The following is a 14,324-nucleotide window of genomic DNA, read 5'->3' as shown; positions in this document are numbered from 1 at the left end:
AATAGAAATCCTCGATCACGCTTGTAGCCGACCTTTGGCTAGCTAAACTCATGCCCAGAAACACGTCATCTGCTTTTAATGGTCGTCGCGCCGAATTGCGCATGTGCAAGCTGTCAAATCGAAGACACTCCTTCGATATAAAGTTGTTTTTGATTCAAATGATTACATGTCAGATTGTCACTTTCACGTGGTTGTAGTAATGACAGTTTCAGCTACTTAAGACATTGGCTCAAATCTCAGGTTTTGCATTTAGATTTCTAGACAATTAACAACTAAAGACACATTTTACAATCTGGTCTGCCAAGTCTGTTTCTCAAGCATTCCTGGAAGTCTTGTGATGTTGCACCTCTGGGTTTAGAAAATCTGTGGTGTGTGTACTGTGTAACAACCCTCCCTCCTCTTCTGTAAGGTATGGCGGTTAGTGTGTGGCAGACTGATCTGTCTGGACCTAAAGGACACCTTCTGCAACAGTCTGCTCATCTACAACTTCCGCATCTTGGAGAGACGGTTCGGCAGCAGAAAATTTGCTGTAAGTTCATTTCAGCTTGTAAACCTATGTTAGACTCAATGGGCGCGTTCCAGCTGGTCTTTATTGCAGTCGTGCTGCACAGATTATCAGTTGTTTAATCAAATTATCATGATGATGATGTGGTGATGATGATATGATTTTATGTTATGTCATTGTTTCATACTGTAACATCCTGGTTCTTCCTGTAGTCCTAACTGTAACATCCTGGTTCTTCCTGTAGGCCTAACTGTAACATCCTGGTTCTTCCTGTAGGCCTAACTGTAACATCCTGGTTCTTCCTGTAGGCCTAAATGTAACATCCTGGTTCTTCCTGTAGGCCTAAATGTAACATCCTGGTTCTTCCTGTAGTCCTAACTGTAACATCCTGGTTCTTCCTGTAGGCCTAACTGTAACATCCTGGTTCTTCCTGTAGGCCTAAATGTAACATCCTGGTTCTTTCTGTAGGCCTAAATGTAACATCCTGGTTCTTCCTGTAGGCCTAACTGTAACATCCTGGTTCTTCCTGTAGGCCTAACTGTAACATCCTGGTTCTTCCTGTAGGCCTAACTGTAACATCCTGGTTCTTCCTGTAGTCCTAACTGTAACATCCTGGTTCTTCCTGTAGTCCTAACCGTAACATCCTGGTTCTTCCTGTAGTCCTTCCTGTTTGGGACGTGGGTGCTCACTGCACTGGTGGACTTCCTGCTGTCCGAAGCGTTTCACTACCTGTTTGACTACCAGGTGTCTGAGCTGCCTGCTGGACTGTGAGTACCTCTACCTTTACACCTGTCCTTCACAGTGGGACCTCTAACTGGGCTGCCTGCTGGACTGTGAGTACCTCTACCTTTACACCTGTCCTTCACAGTGGGACCTCTAACTGGGCTGCCTGCTGGACTGTGAGTACCTCTACCTTTACACCTGTCCTTCACAGTGGGACCTCTAACTGAGCTGCCTGCTGGACTGTGAGTACCTCTACCTTTACACCTGTCCTTCACAGCGGGACCTCTAACTGGGCTGCCTGCTGGACTGTGAGTACCTCTACCTTTACACCTGTCCTTCACAGTGGGACCTCTAACTGGGCTGCCTGCTGGACTGTGAGTACCTCTACCTTTACACCTGTCCTTCACAGTGGGACCTCTAACTGGGCTGCCTGCTGGACTGTGAGTACCTCTACCTTTACACCTGTCCTTCACAGTGGGACCTCTAACTGGGCTGCCTGCTGGACTGTGAGTACCTCTACCTTTACACCTGTCCTTCACAGTGGGACCTCTAACTGGGCTGCCTGCTGGACTGTGAGTACCTCTACCTTTACACCTGTCCTTCACAGTGGGACCTCTAACTGGGCTGCCTGCTGGACTGTGAGTACCTCTACCTTTACACCTGTCCTTCACAGCGGGACCTCTAACTGGGCTGCCTGCTGGACTGTGAGTACCTCTACCTTTACACCTGTCCTTCACAGCGGGACCTCTAACTGGGCTGCACACATGTCCTTGACACCTGAGCTCAATCCCTAAATCAATCCCTTGCTCCTATGGACTCCTTTCCTTGAAGTGTGCACTTGTTCACTGAAGGTGTAGCGTTGTATTAACACCACTAGAGAGCAGTGAGATCAACGAAGGGCTCGATGTGCTGCAGCTACTTCCAAACCAGCTGTAGGCCTATACGTTCATGATGAAAACATCACACTGCACATGTTGAAAAACTAGGAAGTACCGGCACTCCTTGACCTTTTACCTCATAGAGAGAAGTGTTGTGTTTCTCTTTTAGGGAAGTTGTCTGTGTTTTTAGTTTCATACCTGGCTAACTTCGGGATAGGCCAGACCTTGGTGGAATGAAACAGTAACAGTGAAATAGAATGGGTTTTAATTCCACTTCAAACAGCAGTTAAAAAGGAAGTATTGGGAAGTGAAACCATTTTTAATTATGAAAAGCATAAATATCTGTACAAAGATCGATGTGACGGAAATGTTGGAGATGAATCAGTAAAGGTAGGATTGTATCTCTGCATACAGCATCCTGTTCTGTAAACAAGGTTTAGTTCTGGAACCTTGTAAAGTAGGTAGGAGGTAGGATTGTATCTCTGCATACAGCATCCTGTTCTGTAAACAAGGTTTAGTTCTGGAACCTTGTAAAGGCGCTGCTGTTTTCTTGTGTTTATGGGACCTTGATTTCCATCTTTTTCACATTCGTTTGGAAATAGCAGAGTGAGCAAAGAAGTAAAATTAAAACAAGCATTTCTTATTGGACAAGTTCAGGTCGTCCCTTTCTGTTTCAGTTCCTTGTTCTTCCGTTTGGTATGAATACAACCCAGGACAAATAAGTGTGTCTAGACTAGTGGTTCTGTCTCTCTATGGCCTAGTAGTGGTCTAGACTAGTGGTTCTGTCTCTCTATGGCCTAGTAGTGGTCTAGACTAGTGGTTCTGTCTCTCTATGGCCTAGTAGTGGTCATCTCAAGGACCAGGACAGGCTCTGGGGCTACTCAGCCGGATGTGGCTCCTGTCTCAGGGGTAGTTGGTTGGATGTGGCTCCTGTCTCAGGGGTAGTTGGTTGGATGTGGCTCCTGTCTCAGGGGTAGTTGGTTGGATGTGGCTCCTGTCTCAGGGGTAGTTGGTGGGATGTGACTCCTGTCTCAGGGGTAGTTGGTTGGATGTGACTCCTGTCTCGGTCTCTGGGTCCTGTCTTGGTCTCTGACTCCTGTCTCAGGGGTAGTTGGTTAGATGTGACTCCTGTCTCAGGGGTAGTTGGTTGGATGTGACTCCTGTCTCGGTCTCTGGGTCCTGTCTTGGTCTCTGACTCCTGTCTCAGTCTCTGGCCCAGGAATGGTCTTTGTAAGATCATCTAAAGCAACAGGACAAGCTGTGTGGGTACCCAGCCTGCTCCTCCTGTCCCGGGTCCCCCCCCGTTTGAAGGGGGTGTCCTCCCCGGTTCGGACCACGCTGGAGAAAGAGGCGCTGACCTGAACCCTCAACATCTTCATCACCCTCCTCTTGTAACCCTTACAGGCAAAGAAGTAGACAAAGGGGTCCAGGCAGCAGTTGAAGTTCATGAGACACACAGTGAAGTGTAGAGACATCTGAAGGGGAGGGAGAGAGGGGTTAGTGGAGGAGTCGGTCACACGTGGATTGGAGATGGACATTACACACACGCTTAAATACACAATCTCATGGTCAACACACACACACACAAATACAATGATATTAACAGATAGGCCTATGTTTGTGTCAGTGGAGGCTGGTAGAAGGCGCTGTACGAGGAAGGGCTCGTTGTAATGAATGGAATCCACGGAACACATGAAAAAGATGGAAAACACATGTTTGACTCTGTTCCATTCATTCCATTCCAGCCTTTACAATAAGCCCATCCTCCTATAGCTCCTCCACCAGCCTCCACTGGTGTGGAGACAACTACCTGAAAGGCCTGGAGCTCGGTACAGTCTGGTGTGTATCTCAGCTTTCGGATCATATACTGCAGGATGTTGATGTGATAGGGACTGAAACACACTACAAACACCAACACTACCCCTGCTATCACCCCCGTCGCCTTCTGGCTCCTCAATGACCTCTGACCTCGCCCACCGACCCTACTTCTCGTCACCAACCGCAGATTCCAAAGCAACACCAAGTAGCAACACAGGATGGTTGCAACAGGAACGCCGTATCCCATGACGACGGCTCCAATGAGGACGTAGGGGAGTCCCTCCACGGCCCCGTTCTCAAAGTTGGGGTACTCCATGCAGGTGGTGGTCCCGTCAGGCTCGGCCCGGGTCATGGTCACGGAGAGGAGGGGTAATGTCTGGACCAGGACTAGAACCCACACCCCTACGCAGACGTAGCGGATGGTCCGGGCCCGGCAGAGCCTGGTGTAACGTAGAGGGAGAACCACGGCTACGAAGCGGTCTACGGCCAGGCAGGTCATGAAATTGACCCCTGCGTAGGTGTTGACGTAGAACAGAAGGGCGGTGACACGACACAGGGTCTCCCCCAGGGGCCAGTGGAAACCTAGAGGCAGGGAGACTCAAAGATTACCAAGAGAGGTTAGTCCACTTCTGGAACATAACAAGATGCCTGGGCTACAGGGATCTGTCTCTCAGGAAAAAGTGTCTGTGTGGATATTCTCCACCTACATTTAAAAACTTACAGTACCTTCAGAAAGTATTCACACCCAGTGGTGGAAAAAGTACCCAAATGTCATACTTGTGTAAATGTAAAGATACGTTAATAGAAAATGACTCAAGTGAAAGTCACCCGGTAAAATATTACTTGAGTAAAAGTCACCCAGTAAAATACTACTTGAGTAAAAGTCACCCAGTAAAATACTACTTGTAAAATACTACTTGAGTAAAAGTCACCCAGTAAAATACTACTTGAGTAAAAGTCACCCAGTAAAATACTACTTGAGTAAAAGTCACCCAGTAAAATACTACTTGTAAAATATTACTTGAGTAAGTCACCCAGTAAAATACTACTTGTAAAATACTACTTGAGTAAAAGTCACCCAGTAAAATACTACTTGACTAAAAGTCACCCAGTAAAATACTACTTGTAAAATAATACTTGAGTAAAAGTCACCCAGTAAAATATTACTTGAGTAAAAGTCACCCAGTAAAATACTACTTGAGTAAAAGTCACCCAGTAAAATACTACTTGAGTAAAAGTCACCCAGTAAAATACTACTTGAGTAAAAGTCACCCAGTAAAATACTACTTGAGTAAAAGTCACCCAGTAAAATACTACTTGTAAATTCTACTTGAGTAAGTCACCCAGTAAAATACTACTTGAGTAAAAGTGAAAGTCACCCAGTAAAATACTACTTGAGTAAGTCACCCAGTAAAATACTACTTGAGTAAAAGTCACCTAGTAAAATACTACTTGAGTAAAAGTATCAAAAGTATACATTATTTCAATTCCTTATATTAAACCAGATTACATCATTTTCCTGTTTTTGATTTATTTACAGGAAGCCAGGAACACACTCCAACACTCAGACATCATTTACAAACAAAGCATGTGTGTTTAGTGAGTCCACCAGATCAGAGGCAGTAGGGAGGACCAGGGATGTTCTCTGTTTAGTGAGTCCACCAGATCAGAGGCAGTGGGAAGACCAGGGATGTTCTCTGTTTAATTAGTCTGCCAGATCAGAGGCAGTAGGGAGGACCAGGGATGTTCTCTGTTTAATTAGTCTGCCAGATCAGAGGCAGTAGGGATGACCAGGGATGTTCTCTGTTTAGAGAGTCTGCCAGATCAGAGGCAGTAGGGAGGACCAGGGATGTTCTCTGTTTAATTAGTCTGCCAGATCAGAGGCAGTAGGGATGACCAGGGATGTTCTCTGTTTAGAGAGTCCACCAGATCAGAGGCAGTAGGGATGACCAGGGATGTTCTCTGTTTAGAGAGTCCACCAGATCAGAGGCAGTAGGGATGACCAGGGATGTTCTCTGTTTAGAGAGTCCACCAGATCAGAGGCAGTAGAGATGACCAGGGATGTTCTCTGTTTAGAGAGTCCACCAGATCAGAGGCAGTAGGGAGGACCAGAGATGTTCTCTGTTTAGAGAGTCCACCAGATCAGAGGCAGTAGGGAGGACCAGAGATGTTCTCTGTTTAGAGAGTCCACCAGATCAGAGGCAGTAGGGAGGACCAGGGATGTTATCTTGATAAATGTGTGAATTGGACCCTTGTCGTGTCCTGCTAAGCATTCAACATGTAACTAATACTTGTAGGTATCAGGGAAAATGTCTGGAGTAAAAACAACATTATTTTCTTTATGAATGTGGTGAAGTAAAAGTTGTCAAAAATAGTAAAGTACAGATACAAAAACCAGACTTAAGTAGTACTTTAAAGTACTTTACAGTAAGTACTTTACACCACTGGTATTATACACTCATACCTGTGTAAACTACATACTGTATTAGACTAACATACCTGTGTGTAAACTACATACTGTATTAGACTAACATGCCTGTGTAAACTACATACTGTATTAGACTAACATACCTGTGTAAACTACACTACTGTATTAGACTAACATACCTGTGTAAACTACATACTGTATTAGACTAACATACCTGTGTAAACTACACTACTGTATTAGACTAACATACCTGTGTAAACTACACTACTGTATTAGACTAACATACCTGTGTAAACTACATACTGTATTAGACTAACATACCTGTGTGTAAACTACATACTGTATTAGACTGTCATACCTGTGTAAACCACATACTGTATTACACTATCATACCTGTGTAAACCACATACTGTATTATACTATCATACCTGTGTAAACTACATACTGTATTATACTATCATACCTGTGTAAACGACATGCTGTTCACACCTCTTTACTTTCTCCACATGTTATTGTGTTAGAGCCTGAATTCAACATGGATTACATTTTGTGTCACTGTGGAATTTAGTTTAGACATTTTTGGAAATTACAAAATTATAAAGCTTGAAATGTCTCGAGTCAATAAGTATTCAACCCCTTTGTTTAAGGCAAGCTGAAATAAGTACGGGAGTAAAAATGTGCTTCACAAGTCACATAATAAGTTGCATGGACTCATTCCATGTTCAATAATAGTGGTTAACGTCATCTCTGAATGACTACATCATCTCTGAATGACTACATCATCTCTGAATGACTACATCATCTCTGAATGACTACATCATCTCTGAATGACTACATCATCTCTGAATGACTACATCATCTCTGAATGACTACATCATCTCTGAATGACTATCCCATCTCTGAATGACTATCCCATCTCTGAATGACCAACCCCATCTCTGAATGACTATCCCATCTCTGAATGACCAACCCCATCTCTGAATGACCAACCCCATCTCTGAATGACTATCCCATCTCTGAATGACTACATCATCTCTGAATGACTACATCATCTCTGAATGACTATCCCATCTCTGAATGACTACATCATCTCTGAATGACTACATCATCTCTGAATGACTACATCATCTCTGAATGACTACATCATCTCTGAATGACTATCCCATCTCTGAATGACCAACCCCATCTCTGAATGACCAACCCCATCTCTGAATGACTATCCCATCTCTGAATGACCAACCCCATCTCTGAATGACCAACCCCATCTCTGAATGACTATCCCATCTCTGAATGACCAACCCCATCTCTGAATGACTATCCCATCTCTGAATGACCAACCCCATCTCTGTACCCCACTCCCTCAATCGAGTAATACATTTCAAGCACAGATTCAACCACAAAGACCAGGGAAGGTTTTTCAATGAAATTGAATATCCCTTTGAACACGGTGAAGTTATTAATTACACTTTGCATGGTGAATCAATACACCCAGTCACTACAAAGATACAGGCATCTTTCCTAGCTCAGTTGCCGGAGAGGAAGGAAACCCCTCAGGGATTTCATCATGATGCCAATGGTGACTTTAAAATAGTTACAGAGGATAATGGGTGTGATATGAGAACTAAGGATGGATCAACAACATTGTAGTTACTCCACAATACTAACTTAAATGACAGAGTGAAAAGGAAGCCTGTATTACAAACATGCATCCTGTTTGCAACAAGGCACTTAAGTAATACTGCAAAAAAAAAAGCCAAAAATCTAACTTTCTTTCCTGAATACAAAGTGTTAAGTTTAGGGCAAATCCAACACATCACGGAGTACCACTCTTCATATTTTCAAGCATGGTGGTTGCTGCATCATGTTATGGGTGTGCTTGTCAGCGACAATGACAAGGGACATTTTTTTTAGGATAAAAAGAAACAATACAGCTATAAGCACATGCAAAATCCTAGAGGAAAACTTGGTTCAGTCTACTTTCCAACAGACACTGGGAGACAAATTCACCTTTCAGCAGGACAATAACCTAAAACACAAGTCCAAATATCCACGGGGGTTGCTTACCAAGAAGACATGGATTGTTCCTGAGTGGCATAGTTACCATTTGAACTTAAATCGTCTTGAAAATCTATGGCAAGACTTAAATGGCTGTCAATTTGACAGTTTAAAAAAAAAGAGAAGAATTTTAAAAGAGTAATGTGCAAAGCTCTTAGAGATTTACCCATAAAGACTCACAGCTGTAATCACTGCCAATGGTGCTTCTACAAAGTATTGACTCAGGGGTTTGAATACTTATGCAAATTAGATATTTCTAAGAGTTCATTTTCAATACATTTGCAAAAATGTCAACACATGTTTTCACTTTGTCATTATGGGTTATTGTGTGTTTTAATTCGGGCTGTACCAACCAAATGTGGAAGAAGTCGAGGGGCGTGAACACTTTCTGAAGGCATCATTTCTACATACCTACGATCTGCTTTTAGTTGTTTGTTTTAAACTACTTCAAAACAACTAAACTCACCGACCTCGGGAGTAGTAGTGGGAGTATCACTGACCTAGGGTTTAGTGGGAGTATCACTGACCTAGGGTTTAGTGGGAGTATCACTGACCTAGGGTTTAGTGGGAGTATCACTGACCTAGGGTGTAGTGGTGGAGTATCACTGACCTAGGGTTTAGTGGTGGAGTATCACTGACCTAGGGTTTAGTGGGAGTATCACTGACCTAGGGTTTAGTGGGAGTATCACTGACCTAGGGTTTAGTGGGAGTATCACTGACCTAGGGTTTAGTGGTGGAGTATCACTGACCTAGGACGTCGTAGTGGGAGTATCACTGACCTAGGGCGTAGTAGTAGTGGGAGTATCACTGACCTAGGACGTCGTGGTGGTGTATCACTGACCTAGGGTTTAGTGGGAGTATCACTGACCTAGGGTTTAGTGGTGGTGTATCACTGACCTAGGACGTCGTAGTGGGAGTATCACTGACCTAGGGTTTAGTGGTGGAGTATCACTGACCTAGGGTTTAGTGGTGGAGTATCACTGACCTAGGGTTTAGTGGTGGAGTATCACTGACCTAGGGTTTAGTGGTGGAGTATCACTGACCTAGGGTTTAGTGGTGGAGTATCACTGACCTAGGGCGTAGTGGTGGAGTATAACTGACCTAGGGCGTAGTAGTGGAGTATCACTGACCTAGGACGTAGTGGTGGAGTATCACTGACCTAGGGTGTAGTAGTAGTGGAGTATCACTGACCTAGGGTTTAGTGGTGGAGTATCACTGACCTAGGACGTAGTGGTGGAGTATCACTGACCTAGGACGTAGTGGTGGAGTATCACTGACCTAGGGCGTAGTAGTGGTGGAGTATCACTGACCTAGGGCGTAGTAGTGGTGGAGTATCACTGACCTAGGGCGTAGTAATGGAGTATCACTGACTTAGGGCGTAGTAGTGGAGTATCACTGACCTAGGGCGTAGTAGTAGTGGAGTATCACTGACCTAGGGTGTAGTAGTGGGAGTATCACTGACCTAGGGTGTAGTAGTGGGAGTATCACTGACCTAGGGCGTAGTAGTGGTGGAGTATCACTGACCTAGGGCGTAGTAGTGGTGGAGTATCACTGACCTAGGGCGTAGTAGTGGTGGAGTATCACTGACCTAGGGCGTAGTAGTGGTGGAGTATCACTGACCTAGGGCGTAGTAGTGGTGGAGTATCACTGACCTAGGGCGTAGTAGTGGTGGAGTATCACTGACCTAGGGCGTAGTAGTGGTGGAGTATCACTGACCTAGGGCGTAGTAGTGGTGGAGTATCACTGACCTAGGGCGTAGTAGTGGTGGAGTATCACTGACCTAGGGCGTAGTAGTGGTGGAGTATCACTGACCTAGGGCGTAGTAGTGGTGGAGTATCACTGACCTAGGGCGTAGTAGTGGTGGAGTATCACTGACCTAGGGCGTAGTAGTGGGAGTATCACTGACCTAGGGCGTAGTAGTAGTGGAGTATCACTGACCTAGGGCGTAGTAGTGGTGGAGTATCACTGACCTAGGCCGTAGTAGTGGTGGAGTATCACTGACCTAGGGCGTAGTGGTGGTGGAGTATCACTGACCTAGGGCGTAGTAGTGGTGGAGTATCACTGACCTAGGGCGTAGTGGTGGTGGAGTATCACTGACCTAGGGCGTAGTGGTGGTGGAGTATCACTGACCTAGGGCGTAGTAGTAGTGGAGTATCACTGACCTAGGGCGTAGTGGTGGTGGAGTATCACTGACCTAGGGCGTAGTAGTGGGAGTATCACTGACCTAGGGCGTAGTAGTAGTGGAGTATCACTGACCTAGGGCGTAGTAGTGGTGGAGTATCACTGACCTAGGGCGTAGTAGTGGTGGAGTATCACTGACCTAGGGCGTAGTAGTGGTGGAGTATCACTGACCTAGGGCGTAGTGGTGGTGGAGTATCACTGACCTAGGGCGTAGTGGTAGTGGAGTATCACTGACCTAGGGCGTAGTAGTGGTGGAGTATCACTGACCTAGGGCGTAGTGGTGGTGGAGTATCACTGACCTAGGGCGTAGTAGTAGTGGAGTATCACTGACCTAGGGCGTAGTGGTGGTGGAGTATCACTGACCTAGGGCGTAGTAGTAGTGGAGTATCACTGACCTAGGGTGTAGTAGTAATGGGAGTATCACTGACCTAGGGCGTAGTAGTGGTGGAGTATCACTAACCTAGGGCGTAGTAGGCTATCCTCAGCGGCAGGGCCAGAGTGAAGAGGACGTCGGAGGCGGCCAGGTTGGCAGAGTAGAGTGTGGTAGAGTTGATCTGGGCCAGGTTGGGTCTGATGACGTGCAGTGCCAGGGCGTTACCTAGGAGGCCGAGCATGAAGACCAGGCTGTAGTGGAGAGACATGAGGACGCGGGCGACGGGGCGGTGGTCGTACAGGTTGGTGCAGACCAGGGAGGAGGAGGTGTTGGAGTCGAGGTTCAGAGTGGAGTTCACACCCTCCGACCACGACATGATGGTTAGTAACAGGAAGTGTAAATCTGAAGCACAGCAGATGAGGGTTTGGGTGAAGGTACCTGCAGTAGTTTAAAATCAACGGACAAAGTAAAGAACAATGTTCCATTTGTCTTTTGCATCATTTGCTCTATAACCCTTATGCACGCATGCAGTAACTGCAACCCACAATATACCCACAATTGGTGGGGGAAATTCACTTTCCTGTGAAAAATATCTATGCTTAAACCTGTGTAAACTACATACTGTATTATACAGTGGTGGAAAAAGTACCCAATTGTCATACTTTAGTAAAAGTATAGATACATGTTTAATAGAAAGTGACTCGAGTGAAAGTCAGCCAGTGAAATACTTCTTGAGTAAAAATCTAAAAGTATTTGGTTGTAAATATATTTAAGTGTAAAAAATAAATGTAATTGTTAAAATATACTTGTGTCAAAAGTGAAAGTGAAAGTATAAATCACTTGTTTAGTGAGTCCTCCAGGCCAGAGGCAGGAGGGATGACCACGTGTGCTCTTGAAAGTGCATGAATTTGACAATTTTCCAGTCCTGCTAAGCATTGAAAATGTATGGAGTAAAAAGTACAATATTTTCTTTAGGAATGTAGTGAAGTAAAAGTAAAAATTGTCAAAAATATAAAAATTGAAGTACAGATTCTACAAAAAACTACTGAAGTAGTACTTTAATGTATTTTTACTTAAGTACGTTACACCATTGGTAGTATACTGTACCATATCTGTGTAAACTACATACTGTACCATATCTGTGTAAACTACATACTGTACCATATCTGTGTAAACTACATACTGTACCATATCTGTGTAAATTACATACTGTATGATACTGTACCATACCTGTGTAAACTACATACTGTACCATACCTGTGTAAACTACATACTGTATGATACTGTACCATACCTGTGTAAACTACATACTGTAGTATACTGTACCATATCTGTGTAAACTACATACTGTAGTATACTGTACCATACCTGTGTAAACTACATACTGTATGATACTGTACCATATCTGTGTAAACTACATACTGTATGATACTGTACCATACCTGTGTAAACTACATACTGTATGATACTGTACCATATCTGTGTAAACTACATACTGTATGATACTGTACCATATCTGTGTAAACTACATACTGTATGATACTGTACCATATCTGTGTAAACTACATACTGTATGATACTGTACCATACCTGTGTAAACTACATACTGTATCATATCTGTGTAAACCACATACTGTATGATACTGTATCATACCTGTCTAAACCACATACTGTATGATACTGTATCATACCTGTCTAAACCACATACTGTATGATACTGTATCATACCTGTGTAAACCACATACTGTATGATACTGTACTCACCAGATGGAAGTGCTCTTAACTCTCAGTGGTGTTTGAGGAGGGACGTTGGTCCCCTGTGTGACTCCAGAGTCATGTGTCAGGTCAGCCAGAGAATGACAAGAATTAGATATATTTCTCTGTTGCGTCAGCTACGGCCGACTAGGCAGAAGTGTGCAGCTTCTGCCACAGCCAGTACCCAGACACACACTTATCATTTCCTGCACCGCAAGCAAACCCCTCCTACATTTATTCTGAGTGCGTGTGTGTGGGTGATAGAGATAGAAATTAAGAGCTTTCCACTTAACACTCTTATTTTATTGAAATATATTTTTCACTCCCCCCCATTTCCAATTACCCCGTTATTTTTCAAATTTAGAATGCCTTACCATGGTTGAGAGCATACTGACACAGAATATGAATATGGGATCTCTTCGGGAAATTTGTAAAGATTAATTTATTTGATCAACATGATGAATAATTTTCAGCATGTGTATTCATGTTTGTAAGGATATCAAGCACTCCAGATGATATCGAGGGCACAAGTAGGCTGAATGTCAGCTGTTCTTCATGTGAACAGAGTAGAAATTAGAGTAAAGAGGAAGAAGTATATTCACCTAATCGTGACTAGGGCTGGGAATTACCAGGGGCCTCGTGGTGTTACCAGGGGGCCTCGTGGTGTTACCAGGGGGCCTCGTGGTGTTACCAGGGGGCCTCGTGGTGTTACCAGGGGGCCTCGTGGTGTTACCAGGGGGCCTCGTGGTGTTTACCGGGGGGCCTCGTGGTGTTTACCGGGGGGCCTCGTGGTGTTACCAGGGGGCCTCGTGGTGTGATATTACCAGGGGGCCTTGTGGTGTGATATTACCAGGGGACCTCGTGGTGTGATATTACCGGGGGACCTCGTGGTGTGATATTACCGGGGACCTCGTGGTGTGATATTACTGCGGGGCCTCGTGGTGTGATATTACAGGGGGGCCTCGTGGTGTGATATTACGGGGGGCCTCGTGGTGTGATATTACAGGGGGCCTCGTGGTGTGATATTACCGGGGGGCCTCGTGGTGTGATATTACCGGGGGGCCTCGTGGTGTGATATTACCGTGGGGCCTCGTGGTGTGATATTACCGTGGGGCCTCGTGGTGTGATATTACCGGGGGGCCTCGTGGTGTGATATTACCGGGGGCCTCGTGGTGTGATATTACCGGGGGCCTCGTGGTGTGATATTACTGGGGGGCCTCGTGGTGTGATATTACTGGGGGGCCTCGTGGTGTGATATTACTGGGGGGCCTCGTGGTGTGATATTATCATCATACTTAGGTGTGTCTGAGAGAGAGAGACAGAGGGAGAGAGAGAGAGGGAGAGAGAGAGACAGAGAGAGGGAGAGAGAGAGACAGGGAGAGAGAGAGACAGAGAGAGGGAGAGAGAGAGACAGAGAGACAGAGAGGAGGGAGAGAGAGAGAGAGAGAGAGAGAGAGACCCTCTCATGACCTCTCTGGGCTGCTGTCATGTTCCTCATTCTGATCTTTCATGTGTAGTTCATAAAAAATGAATCTACTCTCTACTTTTAATACGAACTGTATTCATACCCTCAGGCTCTCACTATTACTAGTAGTGGTGTGTGTGTGT

At 44.9% G+C, this 14,324-nt stretch overlaps 2 protein-coding genes across 6 annotated transcripts in view; one reads left to right on the top strand and one right to left on the bottom strand.

Annotated features, from left to right (window-relative positions):
• The window catches only part of LOC116373414 (ubiquitin-associated domain-containing protein 2), a 31,000-nt gene that overhangs the window by 820 nt on the left and 15,856 nt on the right, over positions 1–14,324 (top strand). For both annotated transcript variants that reach the window (XM_031821984.1, XM_031821982.1), the window contains exons 3-4: positions 410–529; positions 1,166–1,272. In XM_031821984.1, the coding sequence (XP_031677844.1) occupies positions 410–529; positions 1,166–1,272 (227 nt within the window). The remainder of the gene's footprint in view (positions 1–409; positions 530–1,165; positions 1,273–14,324) is intronic.
• LOC116373413 (G-protein coupled receptor 183-like) lies at positions 2,405–12,931 on the bottom strand. Of its 4 annotated transcripts, none has more exons than XR_004209563.1 (5): positions 12,726–12,926; positions 11,049–11,399; positions 3,917–4,506; positions 2,634–3,581; positions 2,405–2,555 (listed from the first exon to the last, which is right to left on the bottom strand). XR_004209563.1 is itself a non-coding variant. In XM_031821981.1 (5 exons), exons 2-5 carry the CDS (start codon positions 11,335–11,337, stop codon positions 3,138–3,140), a joined length of 1,221 nt encoding a protein of 406 aa, XP_031677841.1. In that variant the 5' UTR covers positions 11,338–11,399; positions 12,726–12,931; the 3' UTR covers positions 2,405–3,137. The 4 variants fall into 4 exon arrangements, 3 of the variants coding, with proteins under 3 accessions (XP_031677841.1, XP_031677840.1, XP_031677839.1); XM_031821981.1 differs by having other exon boundaries at positions 2,405–3,202; positions 3,305–3,581; positions 12,726–12,931; XM_031821980.1 differs by having other exon boundaries at positions 2,405–3,581; positions 11,049–11,363; positions 12,726–12,927.

Source organism: Oncorhynchus kisutch, unplaced genomic scaffold (genome assembly GCF_002021735.2).
Source record: "Oncorhynchus kisutch isolate 150728-3 unplaced genomic scaffold, Okis_V2 scaffold4040, whole genome shotgun sequence".
NCBI classification, from domain to species: Eukaryota; Metazoa; Chordata; class Actinopteri; order Salmoniformes; family Salmonidae; genus Oncorhynchus; species Oncorhynchus kisutch.
Note: the sequence above shows the minus strand (reverse complement) of the source record. Positions and strands in the feature narration are given on the sequence as shown.